This window comes from Syzygium oleosum, unplaced genomic scaffold, assembly GCF_021117445.2.
Source record: "Syzygium oleosum isolate NSW1041296 unplaced genomic scaffold, Sole_v2.1 Sole_v2.10, whole genome shotgun sequence".
Taxonomy (NCBI): domain Eukaryota; kingdom Viridiplantae; phylum Streptophyta; class Magnoliopsida; order Myrtales; family Myrtaceae; genus Syzygium; species Syzygium oleosum.
Genome location: NW_026607494.1, coordinates 2338142 through 2356618, shown reverse-complemented (window position 1 = coordinate 2356618; position 18477 = coordinate 2338142). Strand labels below are relative to the sequence as shown.

Below are 18477 nucleotides of genomic sequence, written 5' to 3'. Positions count from 1 at the left end.
TATCGAACAAACTGAACTGGTAAACATCTTGTCTCTATCACTTATAATGCTTAGGGTTAGCCATGCAACATTTAAACATTGCCAAAGAACAACTTGGCCACTTCTAGTGCTGTGAAAGGATGAGACGTGGCCATAAAGGGGGCATATTCGGCGAGTGGTCCACCACCACAAACAGAGTCTCCTTCCCATCAGATTTTGGCAAAGGGTTCAACGAAATCCGTAGGAACATGAGTCCCGGCCTGAGCAGGAATGTCCAGTGATTGCAAAGTGTCCAAGGTTATGAGTTTGTTCCCCCTCATTCCTTTTGCCCACATTACAAGCTTTAACTTATTTCACCACATCATGTTTCATCCTTGGCCAATACAACAGTTGCTTGACCCTTTGATAAGTGCCCCTCACGCCAGAATGATCTCCTAATGCTGAAGCAACTGATGAAACACTGATATTCATTGCCCAAATACCTAAACATCGGGAATGCCCAAGAAGCTTTTACAAAAAGTTTTAAAAAGCAAGTGGAAAAGGAATGCTAATAGGAACCATGGTGGCAAATTGTGTTCGTGTCTCGACATTAGGTATCCTACAAAATAAGCCAACTCGAACACAATACAATTAATTAATTGTGTTTTCTACTGGACAACAACATGACCCGAAAATTACTGGATTAACACGAGACGACTCGTGTAATAAAACTATAGTCGGGTTGATGAGTCAATATAATTACATGGCGCGTTATGACACGAAATTGACCAAACGTGAAATCAACCCACCAATACTGACGTGACACATAATATCCTCAAATTTTGTATAAAATTTATTTCCAAATTGCAATATACCATCAATAAAATATCATCAAAATAAATTAGAAAAACATGGTTACAACCGATGAAATATCATCAATTCAAAATCTTAACAATGAAGAACTCCGAAATAATAGTTTATCGATTGATCATGTCTAAACAGGTCACATAGAGGTTGTGTTAGAGAATACCATCCTTGAACGGAACTTGTGAGGATGGGAGGTTACAACACATTGGCTTTCAATGTGCCAACCAAAAGTGTGAACGATAGCCATTGTACCTGTCAAAATGAATTATAGATTCATTTCTTAAATCATATTAGATAGGCTAAGTTAATATATATGTTAGTTATCTAGTAAATGGGTCATAAATAAATTTAGAATGATAAAGTCAAAATAATTAAATGGGTTAACAATTTATTTAGACCCAACTCACCTTTGTGATTCTCTCCTCACTCTCTCTCGTTCTCACTTGATCTCGCATTCGCTCGCTTTATACTTTCACCTCAGTTTGAATATAAATTTTCCTAAATTTAGTTGAATATAGAAATGTTTTAGTAATACGGGTTAGGTTGGATATGAATTGAGTCGAGTTTGGGTCACTAAATTTATATTATATGATAATTGGTCCAAACGGCTTAAATGGGTCAATTTGGATTGAACCATTTTATCCCGGCCTACCCTTTTGACACGTCTGCATGCCATTCCCCCATTCCTCCTCCAATAAAACCCCGAGACTGCCACCATGCCATCACTTTGTAGTCGAAGAATCAAAACCACTAGACTCAAGCAGCAATGAAGAGGAAACACCCGTGTTGTTCGCGAGAGTTGATCGTGCAGAAGCAGCAGCCAAATGAGAGAAGAACGGACGCACAAAATCAGGGGGAATTCACGTGGGAAATCAGCAACTTCAGTGGGCAGAATGCGAAGAAGCGTTACTCCGAAGCATTCACAGTTTCTGGCTGTAGATGGTACTCCAACGTCGTTTTCTTTTCTTTATTTTTCCTATTTTTGTGTTGTTTCTCGATGATCGCATGTTCATGGTGTTGCCTAGTGATTCTTGCGTCGGCCCATCCTTTTTGAGCAGGAGAAGGGGGATGCCACGAACAATTTGTCGCTGTACCTCGAGATCCCTGATTCTGCGACGCTGCCCAACTGGTGGACCGCACACGCCGTGTTCAGCTTGAGCGTGATCGATCAAATCGACTATGTTCGCTCTATTAGAAAGGGTTTGTTCTTGGATTGTTTTAAAACTAATTGTGGCGATTGTTTCGCGGGATATGAATGATTTTGAAAACAAATTTCTGAAAACGAACGGGTCTTAAGTGTATGATAGGTTTTGCTCTGATTGATTGTGCTGCATTTTTGAGAAATTGGTGTTATGACTTGAAGAAGAGGAATTTAGATGAGAAAAAAAGTAGGTGAGAAGAAGTAGAATGAGGGATATCAAGGTGATCCTCTGACATGCGCAACAACATTACTGATTAAGGAATTTAGCTTAAGGCACTAAGCAACTGGACCAGGGATGGAGCGGTGGGAGCTTGAATGCGCCTATCTGATCCAAATGTTTGTCGAGAAAAAAGAGAGGAGCCACAGTTTAAGTTTAAGATAGTTACATCTGGTGGTCTTAAAAATGTTGTGCGGTTTCAGTTTATCCACTTTTGTATGAATTTGGTTGCTTAAGCTGATACCGGGGAGGTGTTTGCTTCTTCTGTTGCTAATGTTTTGCTTGACGTACGATACAAAATTCTAGTTCTTGATGGTCTCCAATATCTCTCCCACATACCATGCTCTGGTGTTGTAAAGAAGTTTTTGAATTTGTCACCTTATCTCCTGAATTCTGCAGAGTGGCAACATTATTTCACTGCGAGCAATAGTCACTGGGGTCACTCAAGTTTTATTCCATTGACTGAGCTCCATAATCGTACTGCGGGATACCTAGCAAATGACATTTTGGTGATTAAGGCCGAAGTTTGCATCTTAAACAGTTACTCCTCCGGTGAATATTCAGCCAGCTAGACCAATCGATAACTATGACTCCTATTTTACTTGGCCGGAGGAACTCATCAATGCTGTTGAGACTAATGGTGTTAGTGTAGGATCAAATACGTGCCACCAAGATGGTGCTTTGACGGCTGAAATTCGTAGCTTAGAAGAAGTTGAGAAGGCTAAGCAGTCTATGAAGGAATGCCTTTCGAATCTCTTTAAATTGAATATGAAAGAGAGGCTATCTGAGGCACTATCAACCTTAAGCTCAGTCAGAACTGGATCATCGTCGGAGCAACAACTAGCAATTGAGACATTTCAAGCCAATTTCATTGATTTCACTTCTGACTTCATAGCATTTGAGCAGGAAAATGCGGTGTTTGAGCTGCATAAGCTACAAAAGGATCAAAGGTTCTCCGCTATGAAGAAGTGCCATGAGACTTGCATCCTTTATAAGCAGTTAATGGATAATCTCATCAAGGAGGAGGAAGAGCTCAAGAGAAAGATGGCGGAAGTGAAGTCTAGAAGGGACAAGCTTCTCTCAGACTGGGAGATCTTGCTGGTCGAGTCTGAAGAAGCAAGGTCGAGCTATCAAGATAAGCAGAAGAAAGAAGCAGAGGCTATGGAAAAGAAGAGTATAGCCGAGGAAAGAATGTCTAGATCAACCACTGCTTGGTTAAATTTGAAGGCTCGTCTGTTATAAAGGTTTTAGATAGGCTATGAGGCAATTGTTCGCTTAGTATGAAAACTATGTTTTAGCTTGACTAGTTTTTGGCCACTTTTCAGCAGAACAATGGCTTTAAGGGGCATATGTCGTTGATCTTCTGTTAGTTTAATCAGCATGTGGGTCAAATATATACACTTAAGTATGTCTCTAGAGTCAGTTTTGTATGTCTTCATATGAATTGCGTTGTCATCGTGCTTTGTGATCTTGGAGCTTGCAATTATCACAAATTTGATGTGCTTTCCTGACGGAATCTGTCTATAAGTGATAATCGAGTAGTTCCTTCACGTAAAAGCTTCTTGATATGACTCCAGATTGGGCAGCTCTAGTGATACAGGTGTTCCTGTATCCACATCTCTTGAGACAGCCTGCGGATCTCATTAGTCTTGGAGATATGTATTAGGAGAGTTTACCCTGTACTAGTAAGGGATTTGGCCCCTTGCAATTGAGTTTGGAATGAAAAAAAACAAGGATATTGTCTAATGGTTAGGAGTGTTATTAAGTGGCTCTGGTGTTGGGGAGGTTATCGGTAATTACAGGGGAAAAATAACTGATGGTTTCAAATTGTCCAAACGAACAACAATGAACGGGATTTTTGGTTTTGGTTGTGAGAACTAAAGCATAATGTTATACTCGTTATCTGGAAAAGGGCTTTCAGCTACATGGATTTTCATCATGTCCTTAGCTGATCTATGGTTTTTCATTTTGGTGTTTTTAGGCACAACACAAATCGTGGGGTTTGGAACTGCATAATCAAATGCAATCTAGAGCTCTTACCTACAACACGATCTTGTTCTATGGGGCCTATTATTCCTACAGTTTTTGTCCAAAGTAAACTTTTGTGTCCATGCTAGCGGTAGACTCGAGTAATAAATTCATACCCAATGTAAGATCATAGTACTCGTAACAGAGGCATCCGACAAGCGCCTTTATATGATGACAACAGAATGTCGTAAAAGAAAAACTTCTTGTTGTGATATTCCGTCTAAATGAGAAGATAACTTTTTGACAGTCTTGTTTGGGTAAAAGTTCACACATGGAGTCCATTTGGAATGAACTTTTATAGTGCGGATGACTTGCAAGGGATATCTGAACTTTCTTGTAAAATTGTACAACTAGGAAAAGTAGATGCTTTGAATGATGATCCTGGGCAGCCGTTGTTTGCATCTTGACAGTTACTCCTCCAGTGAATATTCAGCCAGCTAGACCGACTGATAACTTTGACTCCTATTTTACTGGTTTGGAGGAAGTCATCAGTGCTGCTGAATCTAATGGTGCTAGCAAAGGATCAAGTTCGTGCCACCAAGATGGTGCCTTGAGGGCTGAAATTTCTAGCTTAGAAGAAGTTGAGAAGGCTGTGCAGTCCTTGAAGGAATGCCTTTCACATCTCTTTGAATTATATATGAAAGAGAGGCTATTTGAGGCACTATCAATTTTAAGCTCAGCCAGAACTGGATTATCTTCAGAGCAACAAATAGCGATGAGGACATTTCGGGCCAATTTCAATGATTTCACTTTGGACTTTTTAACATTTGAGCAGACCAGTGCTGAGTTTGAGCCGCATAAACTACAAAAGGATCAAAGGTTGTCTGCTATGAAGAAGTGCCGTGAGACTCACATCTTGTATAAGCAGTTAATGGATGATCTCGTCAAGGAAGAGGAAGAGCTCAAGAGAAAGATGGAGGAAATGAAGTCTAGGAGGGACAAGCTTATCTCAGACTGGGAGATCTTGCTGGTCGAGTCTGAAGAAGCAAAGTCGGGCTATAAAGATGAGCAGAAGAAAGTAGCAGAGGCTGAGGAAAAGAAGGGAATAGCCGAGGAAAGAATGTCCAGATCAACCACTGCTTGGTCGAATTTGAAGGCTCGGTCCTGTTAAAACTTTAAGGTTTCAAATATGCTATGAGCCAATTGTTAAAGTATAAAAACTGAGTTTTAGCTTGACTATTTGTGGCCAATTTTTGGCAGAACAATCACTTAGAGTGGCTCATGTAATTGATCCTATATCATGTTATTTTAGAGTCAGTTTTGATGTCTTCATATCAATTGTGGGGTCTTCGCATTTTTTGCTCTTGGAGTTTCGAAATTCTCACAATTCTGATGCACTTTCCTTATTGTTGTTCTGTCAATATGTGACGATCAAGTTATTTTAGAGTCAGTTTTGATGTCTTCATATCAATTGTGTGGTCTTCGCATTTTTTGCTCTAGGAGTTTGGAATTTCTCACAATTCTGATGCACTTTCCTTATTGTTGTTCTGTCAATATGTGATGATCAAGTTGTTCCTCCACGTATAGCCTTCTTGATATGACTCCGCATTGAGTGGCTCTAGTGATGAGGGTGTTCCTGTCTCCACATCTCAAGAGGCAGAGCCTATATGCATTTCATTGTAGTCTTTATTTGTATTAGGAGTGTTTATACTGTCCTAAGTAAGGGAGTTGTTCCCTTGCAATTGAGTTTGGAATGAAAAAAACAAGGATACTGTCTAATGGTAACGAGTGTTCTTACAACGAGAGAACCACAAACAAGTGGCTCTAGTGTTGGGCAGGTTATTGATATTTACAGAAGAAAAATAACTGATGCTTTCAATTTGCCTAAACAAATGGCAATGAAAGACATTTTTCGTTTTGGTTGAGAGAACTAGAACATAATGTTATATCCGTAGCTTGCTCATTTCATTTTGGGACCTTTTATTCTTGGAGTTTTTGTCCGAAGTATAACACTTCTGTGTCCAAGCTAGAGGTAGTCATATATTCATACCCAATGTAAAATCATAGGACATGTAACAGTGGCACTCGACAAGAACCATAAATGACGACAACCTAAGTTGTAAAAGAAAAACAACTTGTGACATTCAGTCTAAATGATAGACAACTTTTTGATAGTCTTGTTTGGGAAAAAGTTCCCATATGGAGTCTAATTTGGATGAACTATTATGCTGCGGAGGACTTGCAAGGCGGATAAAAACTTTCTTGTAAAATTGTACAACTAGGAAAAATAGATGCTTTGAATGATTTTTCTGGGCAATTATAATGGAAGGATCGTGTTGAAAGTTTCAGAGAATGAGTAAATAATGTTACAATATTCTCACATAAGACTTTTGGGATCATTTGGAAGCCCTTACTAGGTAAGAATTTTCTTTAACAACCACGGTTCAACTCTCTCTGAGTGATCAGATCTTTCATCTTATGAGGATTTGAAAGTGGGATCGTATGAGGATTTGAAAGTGGGAAATAAGACTCCATAAGCAATAAATAAGATGCATTTAAAATCAGATATGAATTATTAAATCTTTATTTCTTATTTAAGTTATATTTGAATGCTAAGATGAAATTGAAAAGTAGAAAATTCTTATCTAGCATGAATGGATTTTATTTTTTTTAAAGTATGGAATGTGATATTCAAACAAAGAGAGAGAGAAAAACAAAGAACAGAAGATTGTTTATGAATTCAAAACAAAACAATTAATATACAAGGAAGTCATCAAAGGAACGATTTCAAGCAAGTGAATCAGTAGGTGAAATCCAATTCCAGAGGATTCGAATAAGTGGAGAGATAGGTAGTGCCTCCCCTTCGGAGCCGAGTGTCATGGTGTGGGCCTATTGGTATTGGGACCGTGCGGTACCTGGCGAGCCAATTCTTCAAGCCATCATTCGCTTCTAAGGATCATTCCCACAGCTTGAATTATGGAATGCTTCATTGTGATTGACCATACCACATCTCCCTTTTAACTCAGGCATCTCATGTCCCGAGCGAAGGATGCATCTCGATTCAACATAACAATTGGTTTCGGTTTGGCGTGGCCATCATCAGAGAGTGGTATAAACTCCAGACCAGTTTATGTACGGGTGGCTAGCCCCTCCTTTGGACATTTTTTCGCATGATATTCATTTCATCGCTAGATTTCTAATACAAAGTCTCGAACACCGCTCCCACGATCAAGTCGTGTCATCCATATGTCATCCTTCGTGCTTCTACCTGGATTACAAAGTTTACTTCCATGCTTTTTCATGGAATGGGGAATAGTTGGATTGTAACATTCTCCTGAACAACGCCCTTGTTACAAGCTATTCAATCGCTTTCTTGGATTCTCCTAACCATCACCGCCTCTCTTTATGTTTTACTTGAATGGCCAATGCTCGACCAACAAAATGTGTCACTTGCTGTCGTTTCCTCGTGTACCACACCAGTACTACCTCTCTCTAGGCTTTATACAAATGGCCTGCGCTCGCCAATAGGAAAATATTGTCTCCACTGATCATGCTCGAAACATGGTAATAGATGACATATGCACATGTAACTTGGGGATCCAGCTCTGATATCATTTGTCACGATCCGAGTTGATTAGCCTCAGCCAAGGGATGGTGCGGCACTTGGCGAGCAAATTCGCCAGGCCAGCCTTCTTTTTGAGGGATCTCTCCCATGTCTTGTATCATGGAGTGCCTCGTTGTGACCGATCGTTCAATGTCTCCCATCAACTTGGGCACCTCACCATCCCAAGCAAAGGCCTGCACCTCGATACAACATAACAACTAGTTTCCACTTATGTCCAAGCCTTTTGTGCCAAAGCTCAGTAGATACCTCCCTCAGTGCATTAACATCTCTGCCACATAACTTCACTTGTATGATATAGAGCGACATGTCTTTCACTCCTCTTGCTACCACCAAGCTGCCCTTGGTTAACTTCTAATACCCTTCGCCGAAGTGATTCACACAACCATCATCATCTAGTTTTTCTTCGGAGATCAAGTTAAGGTGAATATCAGGGACATGCCTTACCTCTTTTAAGATCAGCTTGCATCCATTGTTGGTCTCGATCTCAACACATCCTATGCCAACAATCTTCAATGAACCATCATTACCCATTCTCACGAGACCGAAGTCTCCAACTATATCGGAAGAGAAAAATTCTCTCTTGGGGACCACGTGAAAGGAGGCTGCAGAATCAACTAACCAAATGGTGTCCTGACATGTTAAGTTGATTCTCACATCAGTGCGGATAACCATTATGTCTTCATAAACTGTATTCACATTTGCAACTGGTGCTTCAACTCGCTTGTTGGGTACCTTCAATGGACAGTCTCTAATGAGATAGCCGGTTTTTCCACATTGAAAACAAGCTCTCTTCTTAGCCCTTAGCCCTAAGGTTGCATGACCTTTAGGTTCACGGCTTTTGCTCCTCTCACAATCTACTTTCTTCTATTGTTCATTGATAACAAAAGTTCTATCACCATGGTTGTAGTACCCCTCATCCTTGTGCCTTTTCTCATCACTTAGCAATCTGTCCTTCACTAACTCTACGGACAATGCTCCTTCAGGCTTGGAATTGTGAATCGACAAAATTAAGGTGTCCCAGCTTTTTGGCATAGAACCTATCAGGAAGTGTGCATGCAATTTCGAAGTGATCATCCTCTCAATTATATTGATTTGATTCACCAAATCTCTCATAGTGCCTATGTGTTCAGAGACACTTGTTCCATCTTTGTACTTTATACGTGACACCTTCTTTATCAAGCTTGCTATGTTTTGAGATGTATTCCTCGCGATGTCCGCTCCAATTTCTCCACAAATCATAAGCGTATGCTTTGATCGAGTCACTTTCTAATGGTGCTAACGCATCTTCCGTTGAGGATAGTCCACTCATCCTCCTCCTCTTCTTCTTCTTCATCTTCTTCTTCTACCGTTAGTTTCAGGGCTTTTGAGGAGTCTTCTCCTCCCTCTCCAACTGTTGCTGATTTAGGAGCTAGTGCCACAATCTTTACCATGTCCTTTGGAGGCATTCTTGTCTTAATTGGCCTTTGCAAGCCTTTGATACAGAGATGATCCTCCATCTTTCAACTCCATACTGCAAAATTCATAGCCATGAGCTTGATCATGTTGGCCTTGTCTTTTGACATCTTTTACAACCTCAACTCTGATATCACTTTGTTGTAAATTAAGTCGGATTGCAATAGATCGCAGTAGAATTCTAACCATCAAAATTGTGCAATATGCGGCCGTATATTCTCTTTGCAGAAAAATGTAAATAACACAGCAAAGAAGAGACAATAAGAACGATACACCAAAAGTTTTACGTGAAAAACCCAATATGGGAAAACCACGGGACGCTAATACAAAAGCTACTCCACTATAATCAAAGGATTACAATTAACATTGTAACAGTGTTTCTCTCACAATAGATACTCACAACTGTCACATACACATCCTCATTTGATGAACTTTCAAAATCTATCGTGTTTACACACATTGTTGAAGACTCTTGTGATATCTCCTGAGTGTTTTTTGGTGCACACAATAAACCTCCACCCAAGCCTTCTATTTCTAGTGGTAGACCTCCACCAAAAATTAGGAATCTTCCCTAATTGATTGGCAATCACTTCCTAATTAGAAATCTCCCTGATCGATTGGAATTCATCTCATTTGGCAATCACCACAATTGATTCCATCTTGGTATTCTTCCTAAATAAGACTCTTATTATTTAGACTTCATCCTTTTCAGTGTCCTATCATAATTGGAGTCCTTCCTATTAGGTATTCTTGATGACCAATCATCGAATCTTACAAATCAATTCCTGAACATGTTGGGCTGCTCCCAACACTTGTTCTGTGATGTTGTCGAAGGGGTGGTCCAGAAACGCCAGGTTTTGCTCGAGTGTCACCAATCAAATGAATGATGCTCGCTCTGTTAGAAAGGGTTTATTCTTTAATTGGATTGATTTTTCTTGGAACCTCTTGTTTTTAAGTTAAGTGTATGATAGGTGTTTCTCTTATTGATGGTGCATCTAGATTATGAGAAATCGTTGTTATCTGAGAGAGAGAAAAAAAATAGGTGAGAAGAAGTAGAAAGAGAGATATAGAGCTGAGAGAGAGAATATGTTTTCTGTATTTCGTTAGTTAAGCCTCTCAAAGGTGGGTGAGCTTCTAAAATGAGTGTAGAATAATCCCGAGGTTACTGATTCAGGAATTTAGCAAGCTAAGTTTGTAAGCAACTGGCCCAGTGGATGGAGGAGTTGGGGCTTGACTGTGCCTATATGATCCAAATGTTGGTCCAGAAGAAAGAGAGGAACCACAATATAAGATAGCTATGTCTGGTGGTCTTAAAAATTTTGTGCATTGTCAGTTAATCGACTTTTGTGTGAATTTAGTTTCTTAAGCTGATCATGGGGGAGGTGTTTGCTTCTTCTGTTGCTAATATTTTGCTTGACGTACACAATACAACATTCTAGTTCTTGATGGTCTCCAATGTTTCTTCCACATATTTTGCTCTGCTGTTGTAGTAAAGAAAATTTTGAATTCGTCACCTTGTGTCCTGAATTCTGCAGAAACGCAACATGATTTCACTTTGAGAAACGGTGACTGGGAATTCACAAGGTTCATTCCATTGACTGAGCTTCATCATAGTATTCGGGGATACCTAGCAAATGACACTTTGGTCATTAAAGTCGAAGTTTGGGTCTTAACAGTTACTCCTCCAGTGAATATTCAGCCAGCTAGACCAACTGATTTGTTTGACTCCTATTTTACTGGTCTGGAGGAACTTGTCAATGCTGCTGAGATTAATGGTGCTAGTGTAGGATCAAGTTCGTGCCACCAACATGTTGAAAAAAGGAACAAGCGGCAAGTATGGTTCAATAACCTCTAAAGAGAGCAAAAAGTAGAAGAGGACACACACAAAAAATTGCTGCTGAAAAACTCTCGTACTTTTACTCAACAGATCACAAGCCTATTGAATAGGCATAACATTGAAAACTACTCAGCAAGAAAATAACGACATGATAACAATAACAAAGACCCACTAACATATCCCACTAACTAAAAACGTGTAGAAACAAACCCCTACAAACTAGGACTCCACTACTACATTATTGAAGACATGTAAAACTGAAATTTGACCACTTCAAAACTACTTCACGTGCTGGTGTTGTGTTTGTTCAATACTCCCCCTCAACACCAGCTTCTACTCTTTTCACCATACCGAGCTGATGATAGAAACTTTCGAACTTATTGCTACTCAAGCTTTTTGTAAACAAATCTGCAACTTGGTTTTCTGTTTTGACATGCTCCAACTCAATTTCTTCTTGCAAGACTTTCTCTCTGATAAAATGATGATGCACCTCCACATGCTTAGTTCTTGCGTGAAAAACTGGATTCTTCGCCAAACGTATTGCCGACAAGTTGTCGCAGTACAAAGAGACACCATACTCTGTTGGTTGATGCAAGTCTTTCAATAACTGCATAAGCCAAGTGCTTTCTTGAGCTGCCATCGCTGCTGCTCGGTATTCTGCTTCCGTGGTTGACAAAGACACCGTTGGTTGTCTTTTACTACACCAAGAAATTGCTCCGGACCCAAGCATGAAGACATACCCAGTAGTTGAACGCCGGGAATCATGGTCACCTGCATAGTCGGCATCACAGTAGCCAACTAGTCTACAATCTCCACCTTTCTTGTACATAATACCATAGCCAAGCGTGCTCTTCACATATCTCAAGATTCGACGAACTGATTCCAAATGAGTCTTCTTTGGATTTTGCATGTAGCAACTCATCACACCAACTGCAAAAGAAACATCCGGTCTTGTTAAAGTTAAGTAGATAAGACTACCCACCAACTGCCGATACATGATAGCATCTTCTAAATCTTTCCCTTCATGAGCACACATTTTGACGTTTGCCTCCATCGGTGTCGAGATTGGCTTGCATCTAAGCATTGCAAATTTCTTCAACAAATCTTTTGAATACTTTTGCTGATGGAGAAATATTCCTTCCTGAGTGTAGTCGACCTCTAAACCAAGAAAATGTTTGAGCTGTCCAAGTTCTTTCATCTGACGAAGTTAACCGACAAATTCTCCTTGGTTTGGAGAATTTCTTCTTCCTAATCTCCTATGATGATTAAATCATCCACATACACCAACAAAATAGCTAGCTTCCCTCCTTTAGCTTTGACAAACAAGCTAGAATCCGCACATGTCACCGAATAACCACTATGAGTAAGAAATTCAGCAATCTTACCATACCAAGCCCTCGGTGCTTGTTTTAGCCCATAGAGAGCCTTCCGGAGCTTACACACATACTCAGGATGATCTTGATTCTGAAAGCCCATTGGTTGGCTCATGTAGATCTCCCGATCTAGCTCCCCATGCAAAAATGCATTTTTCACGTCCATTTGCCACAAGTTCCAACTTTTGCTTGCTGCAAGTGCCAGTAGAACTCGTACAGTTGTAAACTTCGCAACTGGACTAAATGTTTCATCATAGTCTAGTCCATATTGTTGAGAGAACCCTCGAGCTACCAGATGAGCTTTGTGCCTCTCTATTGATCCATCTGTGCGGCGTTTTATCTTGTACACCCATTTGCAAGAAATAGGCTTCACATCTCTTGGCTTTGGTATGAGCTCCCAAGTCTGATTTCGCTCTAACGCAGCAATTTCCTCTTCCATAGCCTTAATCCATTCCGAACTCTGAGACGCTTCCTCAAATGTCTCAGGCTCTTTTGCATCTGCCTCTTCTACTATGGCGGCATTAGCATACTTAGGATTTGGCTTTCGGGCTCTTGTTGACCTTCTAAGTGCAGTTGGTGTACTTGCTCCACTTGGCTCATCTTCTTCGCTTGGCCTTTGGTATACACCTGTTTGCCAAGGATTTTGAGCTATGCCTTCTTCAACATCTACATCGTCGTCTGCAACCTCTGTTTCACTTGAACTCAACTGGAATTGAGAAATTTCTAACATTTCCTTAAAAACATCCGAGTCCGGTAGTACTTCCTTGTTCGAGGACCACCATGAGGAAGCTTCATCAAACACCACATTCCGAGATGTGTAGCATTTCCCGGTTGTTGGATCGCAACATCGCCACCCTTTTCTTTGATTGTCGTATCCTACAAAGATACACCTAACAGCCTTTTTCTCCATCTTGCTACGTAACTGGTCAGGTACAAATACATAGCACACGCATCCAAAAACTCGAAAATAACCAACAGCAGGCTTCATGTTCCATATTTTTTCAAAGGGTGAACAAAAGCATAACCTTTGTTGAGGAAGCCTATTGGTCACGAAGGCCGCAGTCTTCATAGCTTCCGCCCAAAACCGTCCCGGAACATTCTTTGAATGAAGCATACTTCGACATACTTCTGCCAGGATGCCTGTTTTTCCTTTCTGACACCCCGTTTTGCTGCGGAGTGCTAGCACATGTGAACTGATGGCGTATTCTGCACTTCTGAAGGAAATCTGTGAACTCATTTGAGATGTACTCTCCCCCATTGTCGGTGCGTAGACAACGAACTCTTTTACCAACCTCCGCTTCCGCTACCTTCTTGAACTCTATGAATTTTGAAAGAGTTTCAGATTTTTCCTTCATAAAGTAAACCCACACGTACCTCGAGAAGTCGTCAATGAAGGTCACCATATACTTCATCCCACCAACGGAGGCTTGCTTAATTGGTCCAAACACATCAGAGTGTATTAACTCTAATGGTTCCTTCGCTTTAAATTTAGACTCTTCATACGGCAACTGGTGCGCTTTTCCATACTGACAGCCTGCACATACAGTGTCTGTTCTCACTTCAAGTTGTGGAAGTCCCTTCAACATCGACTTCTTCATCATCACATCTAGCTTGGAATAGCTAACGTGACTTAGTCGCATGTGCCATAAGTTTGCCGTCTCATTCCTTCTCGTCTTGTCTACATATGCGGTTTCCGCAGACATTACGTAGACAGACTCCGTTCTTCGTCCCTTCATTACTGGCTCTTCTGTAATCTCAAGGTCTCGATATATCTTCACATCTTGTGGACCAAACAGAACAAAATGGCCAGAAGATGTTAATTGTGCTACCGAGAGAAGATTTTTTCTCATACCTGGAACATGATAGACGTTTTGGAGTGGCACCTCGGCATCGCTACATTGGGGAGAGACGGTCGTATTACCGATGTGGGCTATCGGTAACTTTGAGTTATTCGCCGTCACCACCACCCGACTTCCCTTGTACTCCGACAAGTTCTGCAACTTTTCTTTATCGCCGGTCATATGGTTTGAGCAGCCCGAGTCAACAATCCAATCATTCTCATAATCGATTTGATTGAATGTTGTTGCGATAAGGGCTAGCTCCTCCTTATCTACACAAAGAAAGCCTCAGCATCCCATTCGTCTTCATTTTTTGAAGTAGCAGCACGTTACTCTCGATGGCCTTCTTTTTTTACCAGCAATCTTTCGCCATATGACCTTTTTTATTGCAGTTGTAGCACTTCCCTTCAAACTTTTGGCCATTGCCGTGGTTCTTAGAACCTTTCCGTGCACGAACGCTCCCTTCATCTTGATGACTTCTCGCCTTGTCATCGTTCTTTTTGGATCCACCGTGGGCATGCCGCTTGGAATTCCACTTGCCTTTGTTGGCGTAGAGTGCCTCTTCTCCATTCTTCACGAGACTCCTCCCATTTGCTTGGCTAATGCTTCTTGACCAGCTAGCAAATTTTCGAATTCGACAAGCGACGGGCTGAGTTTGCCATCCTTGTATGGCAGCAACAAAACTCCTGAATTCTGGCTTCAAACCATGGATGATGATCTGCTTCATCCTGGTATCGCCAATCGGAGCCTCCGGATCCAATTCAGTAATCTCTCGGCATAACGTCTTCACTTTGTGGAAGTACTGAGTGATCATCATGTCGCGTTGCGCCATCGACAACAACTCACTTTCTAAGAGTTGGAGCTTCGTATCGTTCTTCTTAGAGAACGGCTTGGCGAAACGTATCCCAAGCTTCTTTGGGAGTTTCCGCATCTCGGATATGCTCCAGCACATCCTCTTCAACCTGTCGTCTTCAAAACGAACATGGCTTTGCCCGCTTTAATCTTCCACTTCCGCAATGTCCCATTCGCATCTTCAGCCTCCGGTTGTCTCACATCGTTTCCATTGACAACCTCCCACAAATCCTGGCCCTGCATATAAGACATCATGCAGGTAGACCAAGAATTGTAGTTTTGGTTGCTGAGCTTCTTGATTCCGCCAACGACTTGAAGATCACCCATCTTGGCAATAGAGATGCTCACGAAATACCCAGAACCTGGCTCTGATACCAGATTGTTGAAAAAGAACAAGCGGCAAGTATGGTTCAATAACCTCTAAAGAGAGCAAAAAGTAGAAGAGGACACACACACAAAATTGCTGCTGAAAAACTCTCGTACTTTTACTCAACAGATCACAAGCCTATTGAATAGGCATAACATTGAAAACTACTCAGCAAGAAAATAACGACATGATAACAATAACAAAGACCCACTAACATATCCCACTAACTAAAAACGTGTAGAAACAAACCCCTACAAACTAGGACTCCACTACTACATTATTGAAGACATGTAAAACTGAAATTTGACCACTTCAAAACTACTTCACGTGCTGGTGTTGTGTTTGTTCAATACAACATAGTGCTTTGACGGCTGAAATTCCTAGCTTAGAAGAAGTTGAGAAGGCTGAGCAGTCTTTGTGGGAATGCCTTTCAGATCTCTTTAAATTGAATATGAAAGAGAGGTTTTCTGAGGCACTATCAACTTTGAGCTCAGCCAGAAATGGATTATCGTTGGAGCAACAAAAAATAATTGAGACACTTCGGGCCAATTTCAATGATTTCACTTCGGACTTCCTAACATTTGAGCAGGACAATGCTGAGTTTGAGCTGCACAAACTGCAGATGGATCAAAGGTTCTCTGCTATGAAGAAGAGCCACGAGACTCGCATCTTTTATACGCAGTTAATGGATGACTGCGTCAAGGAAGAGGAAGAGCTCAAGAGAAAGATGGTGGAAGTGAAGTCTAGGAGGTACAAGCTCCTCTCAGACTGGGAAATCTTGCTGGTCGAGTTCGAAGAAGCGAAGTCGGGCTATAAAGATGAGCAAAAAAAAGTAGCAGAGGCTGAGGAAAAGAAAAGAATAGCCGAGGAAAGAATGTCTAGATCAACCACTGCTTGGTCGAACTTGAAGGCTCAGTTCTGTTAAAACTTTACGGTTTCAAATAGGCTATGAGGCAATTGTTCACTCATAGTATGAAAACTGTGTTTTAGCTTGACTATGGCTGGCCAATTTTCAGCAGAACAATGTCTTAGAGGGGCTTATATGGTTGATCCAATATCATGTTAATTTAGTCAGCATGTGTGTCAAATACATACATGTGTCTATAGAGTCAATGTTTGATGTCTTCATATGTATTGTGTGGTCATTAGGCTTTTTGCTCTTGGAGCTTGGAAATGCTCACAATTCGGATTTGCTTTTCTGACTGTTATTCTATCAATATGTGATGATCGAGTTGCCTTTTCACGTAAAACCTTCTTGATATGACTCCGCATTGGGTGGCTCTAGTGATAAGGGTGTTCCCGTGTCACATCTCACGAGGCAGAGTCTATAGATTTCATTAGAGTCTTGGGGATTTGTATTAGGAGTGTTTACCCCATCCGAAGTGGGGGATTTGTCCCTTTGCAATTGAGTTTGGAGTGAAAAAAGATGAAATACAAAAGTATAAAATTCTTATTTACCGTTGAATGGATTTTTTTTAACTATCGAACTGTGATGTTCAAACAAAGGAGAGAAAAACAAAGAAAAGAAAGGTTGTTCATGAATTCAAAACAAAACAATCTATATTCAAGGAAACTTGAAAGGAACAATTATAAGCAAGTATCGCATTCCAGATGATTTGAATAAACGAAGGGATATGTAGTGCCTCCACTCTTGGAGCCGGCTGTCATGGTCCGGGCCATTGGCCTCAGTCATGGGACCTTTCAGCGCCTAGCAAGCCGATTCACCAAGCCAAACCTTCCCTTCTAAGGGCTCGTATTGTGGAATGCCTCATTGTGATCAACCATATCAAGTCATGCATTTAACTTGGGTGTCTCGTGTCCTGAGAGAGGGACATGCATCTCGATTCAACACAATAACTGATTTGAGACTATTGTGGCCATCATCAGGAGAGCCGCATCAACTCTAAGTTGCTTTGTGCACGGGTGGCAAATCTCACCTTCGGACATTATCCACATGATATTTTCTATGGTCAGTTGATTCCTAACACAAACTCTGTGACACTACTTCCACGATCAAGTTAGGTCATTCATATCGCATGCCTTATGCTTCTCCTTGTATTACCAAGTTTACTTCCATGCTTTCACGGAATAAGGGAAAGTCGGACCGCGAAGTGCTCCCCCACTTGAATTCAACATCGCTCTTGTTACGGACTATTTTGTTGCTTCCTTGAATTCTCCTAACCGTCAACGCCTCTCCATGTGTCGTACATGAATGGCCAATGCTCACCGAACAGAATGCGTCACTCATTGTTGCTTCGTCGTGTATCGCACCCGCACTCCCTCTCCCAAGGATTTACAAGAATGGCTTATGCTTGCCCCACAGGAACACAACGTCTATATCTTCTTCCGATCGTGCTCAAAACATGGTAAGGGATTACATCCGCACCTATAGCTTAGCAACCCTCCTTTAATACAGTTTGTCACAGTCTGGGCCGATTAGCCTCGGCCATGGGATCGTACAATACCTGGCAAGTCGATTCACCCAACCAGCATTCCTTCTTAAGGATCGTTCCCATGGCTTGTATCGTAGAATGCCTCATTGTGACTGATTGTTCCATGTCTCCCATCAACTTGGGCATCTCACCATCTCGAGCAAGGCATGCATCTCAATTCAACATAATTAGTTTCGACTTGCTACGGGGCCATCATCAAGAGAGCAACATTCGTTCCCAACTAGTTTGTGCACAAGTGGCCAACCCCGCCTTTGAACATCTTCCACGTTAGGGATAAGCGGTTCTGGGTTCCGTACAGGTTCCACACGGAACCCGGAACCTACCATGCATATTTTGGAACCTAGAACCTATCCTGTCACAAGTTTTAGGGTCGATTATAAGGTCTACTCAGGTTCCACCTGTATTATTAATTAAACTATTGAAGTTAAACATCACCCTTTATAACTATCCCGCTGCTACAATCCATTGA

The 18477-nt window shown here is 41.2% G+C and overlaps 2 protein-coding genes and 1 pseudogene across 2 annotated transcripts; all 3 read left to right on the top strand.

Moving 5' to 3' along the window:
- The first annotated feature begins 1466 nt into the window (after positions 1–1466).
- Positions 1467–3756, top strand: LOC115662533 (MATH domain and coiled-coil domain-containing protein At3g58360-like; annotated as a pseudogene).
- A 547-nt stretch (positions 3757–4303) lies between these two features.
- On the top strand, positions 4304–5483 carry LOC115662532 (uncharacterized). Its single transcript, XM_030584673.2, has 2 exons — positions 4304–4337; positions 4661–5483. The coding sequence occupies exons 1-2, from the start codon at positions 4304–4306 to the stop codon at positions 5380–5382; spliced, it is 756 nt and encodes a 251-aa protein (XP_030440533.1). The 3' UTR covers positions 5383–5483.
- Positions 5484–10023: 4540 nt separating this feature from the next.
- Positions 10024–16517, top strand: LOC115662531 (uncharacterized). The gene is made up of 3 exons (XM_030584672.2): positions 10024–10195; positions 10824–11096; positions 15912–16517. Exons 1-3 carry the CDS (start codon positions 10111–10113, stop codon positions 16478–16480), a joined length of 927 nt encoding a protein of 308 aa, XP_030440532.1. The 5' UTR covers positions 10024–10110; the 3' UTR covers positions 16481–16517.
- Positions 16518–18477: the final 1960 nt, after the last annotated feature.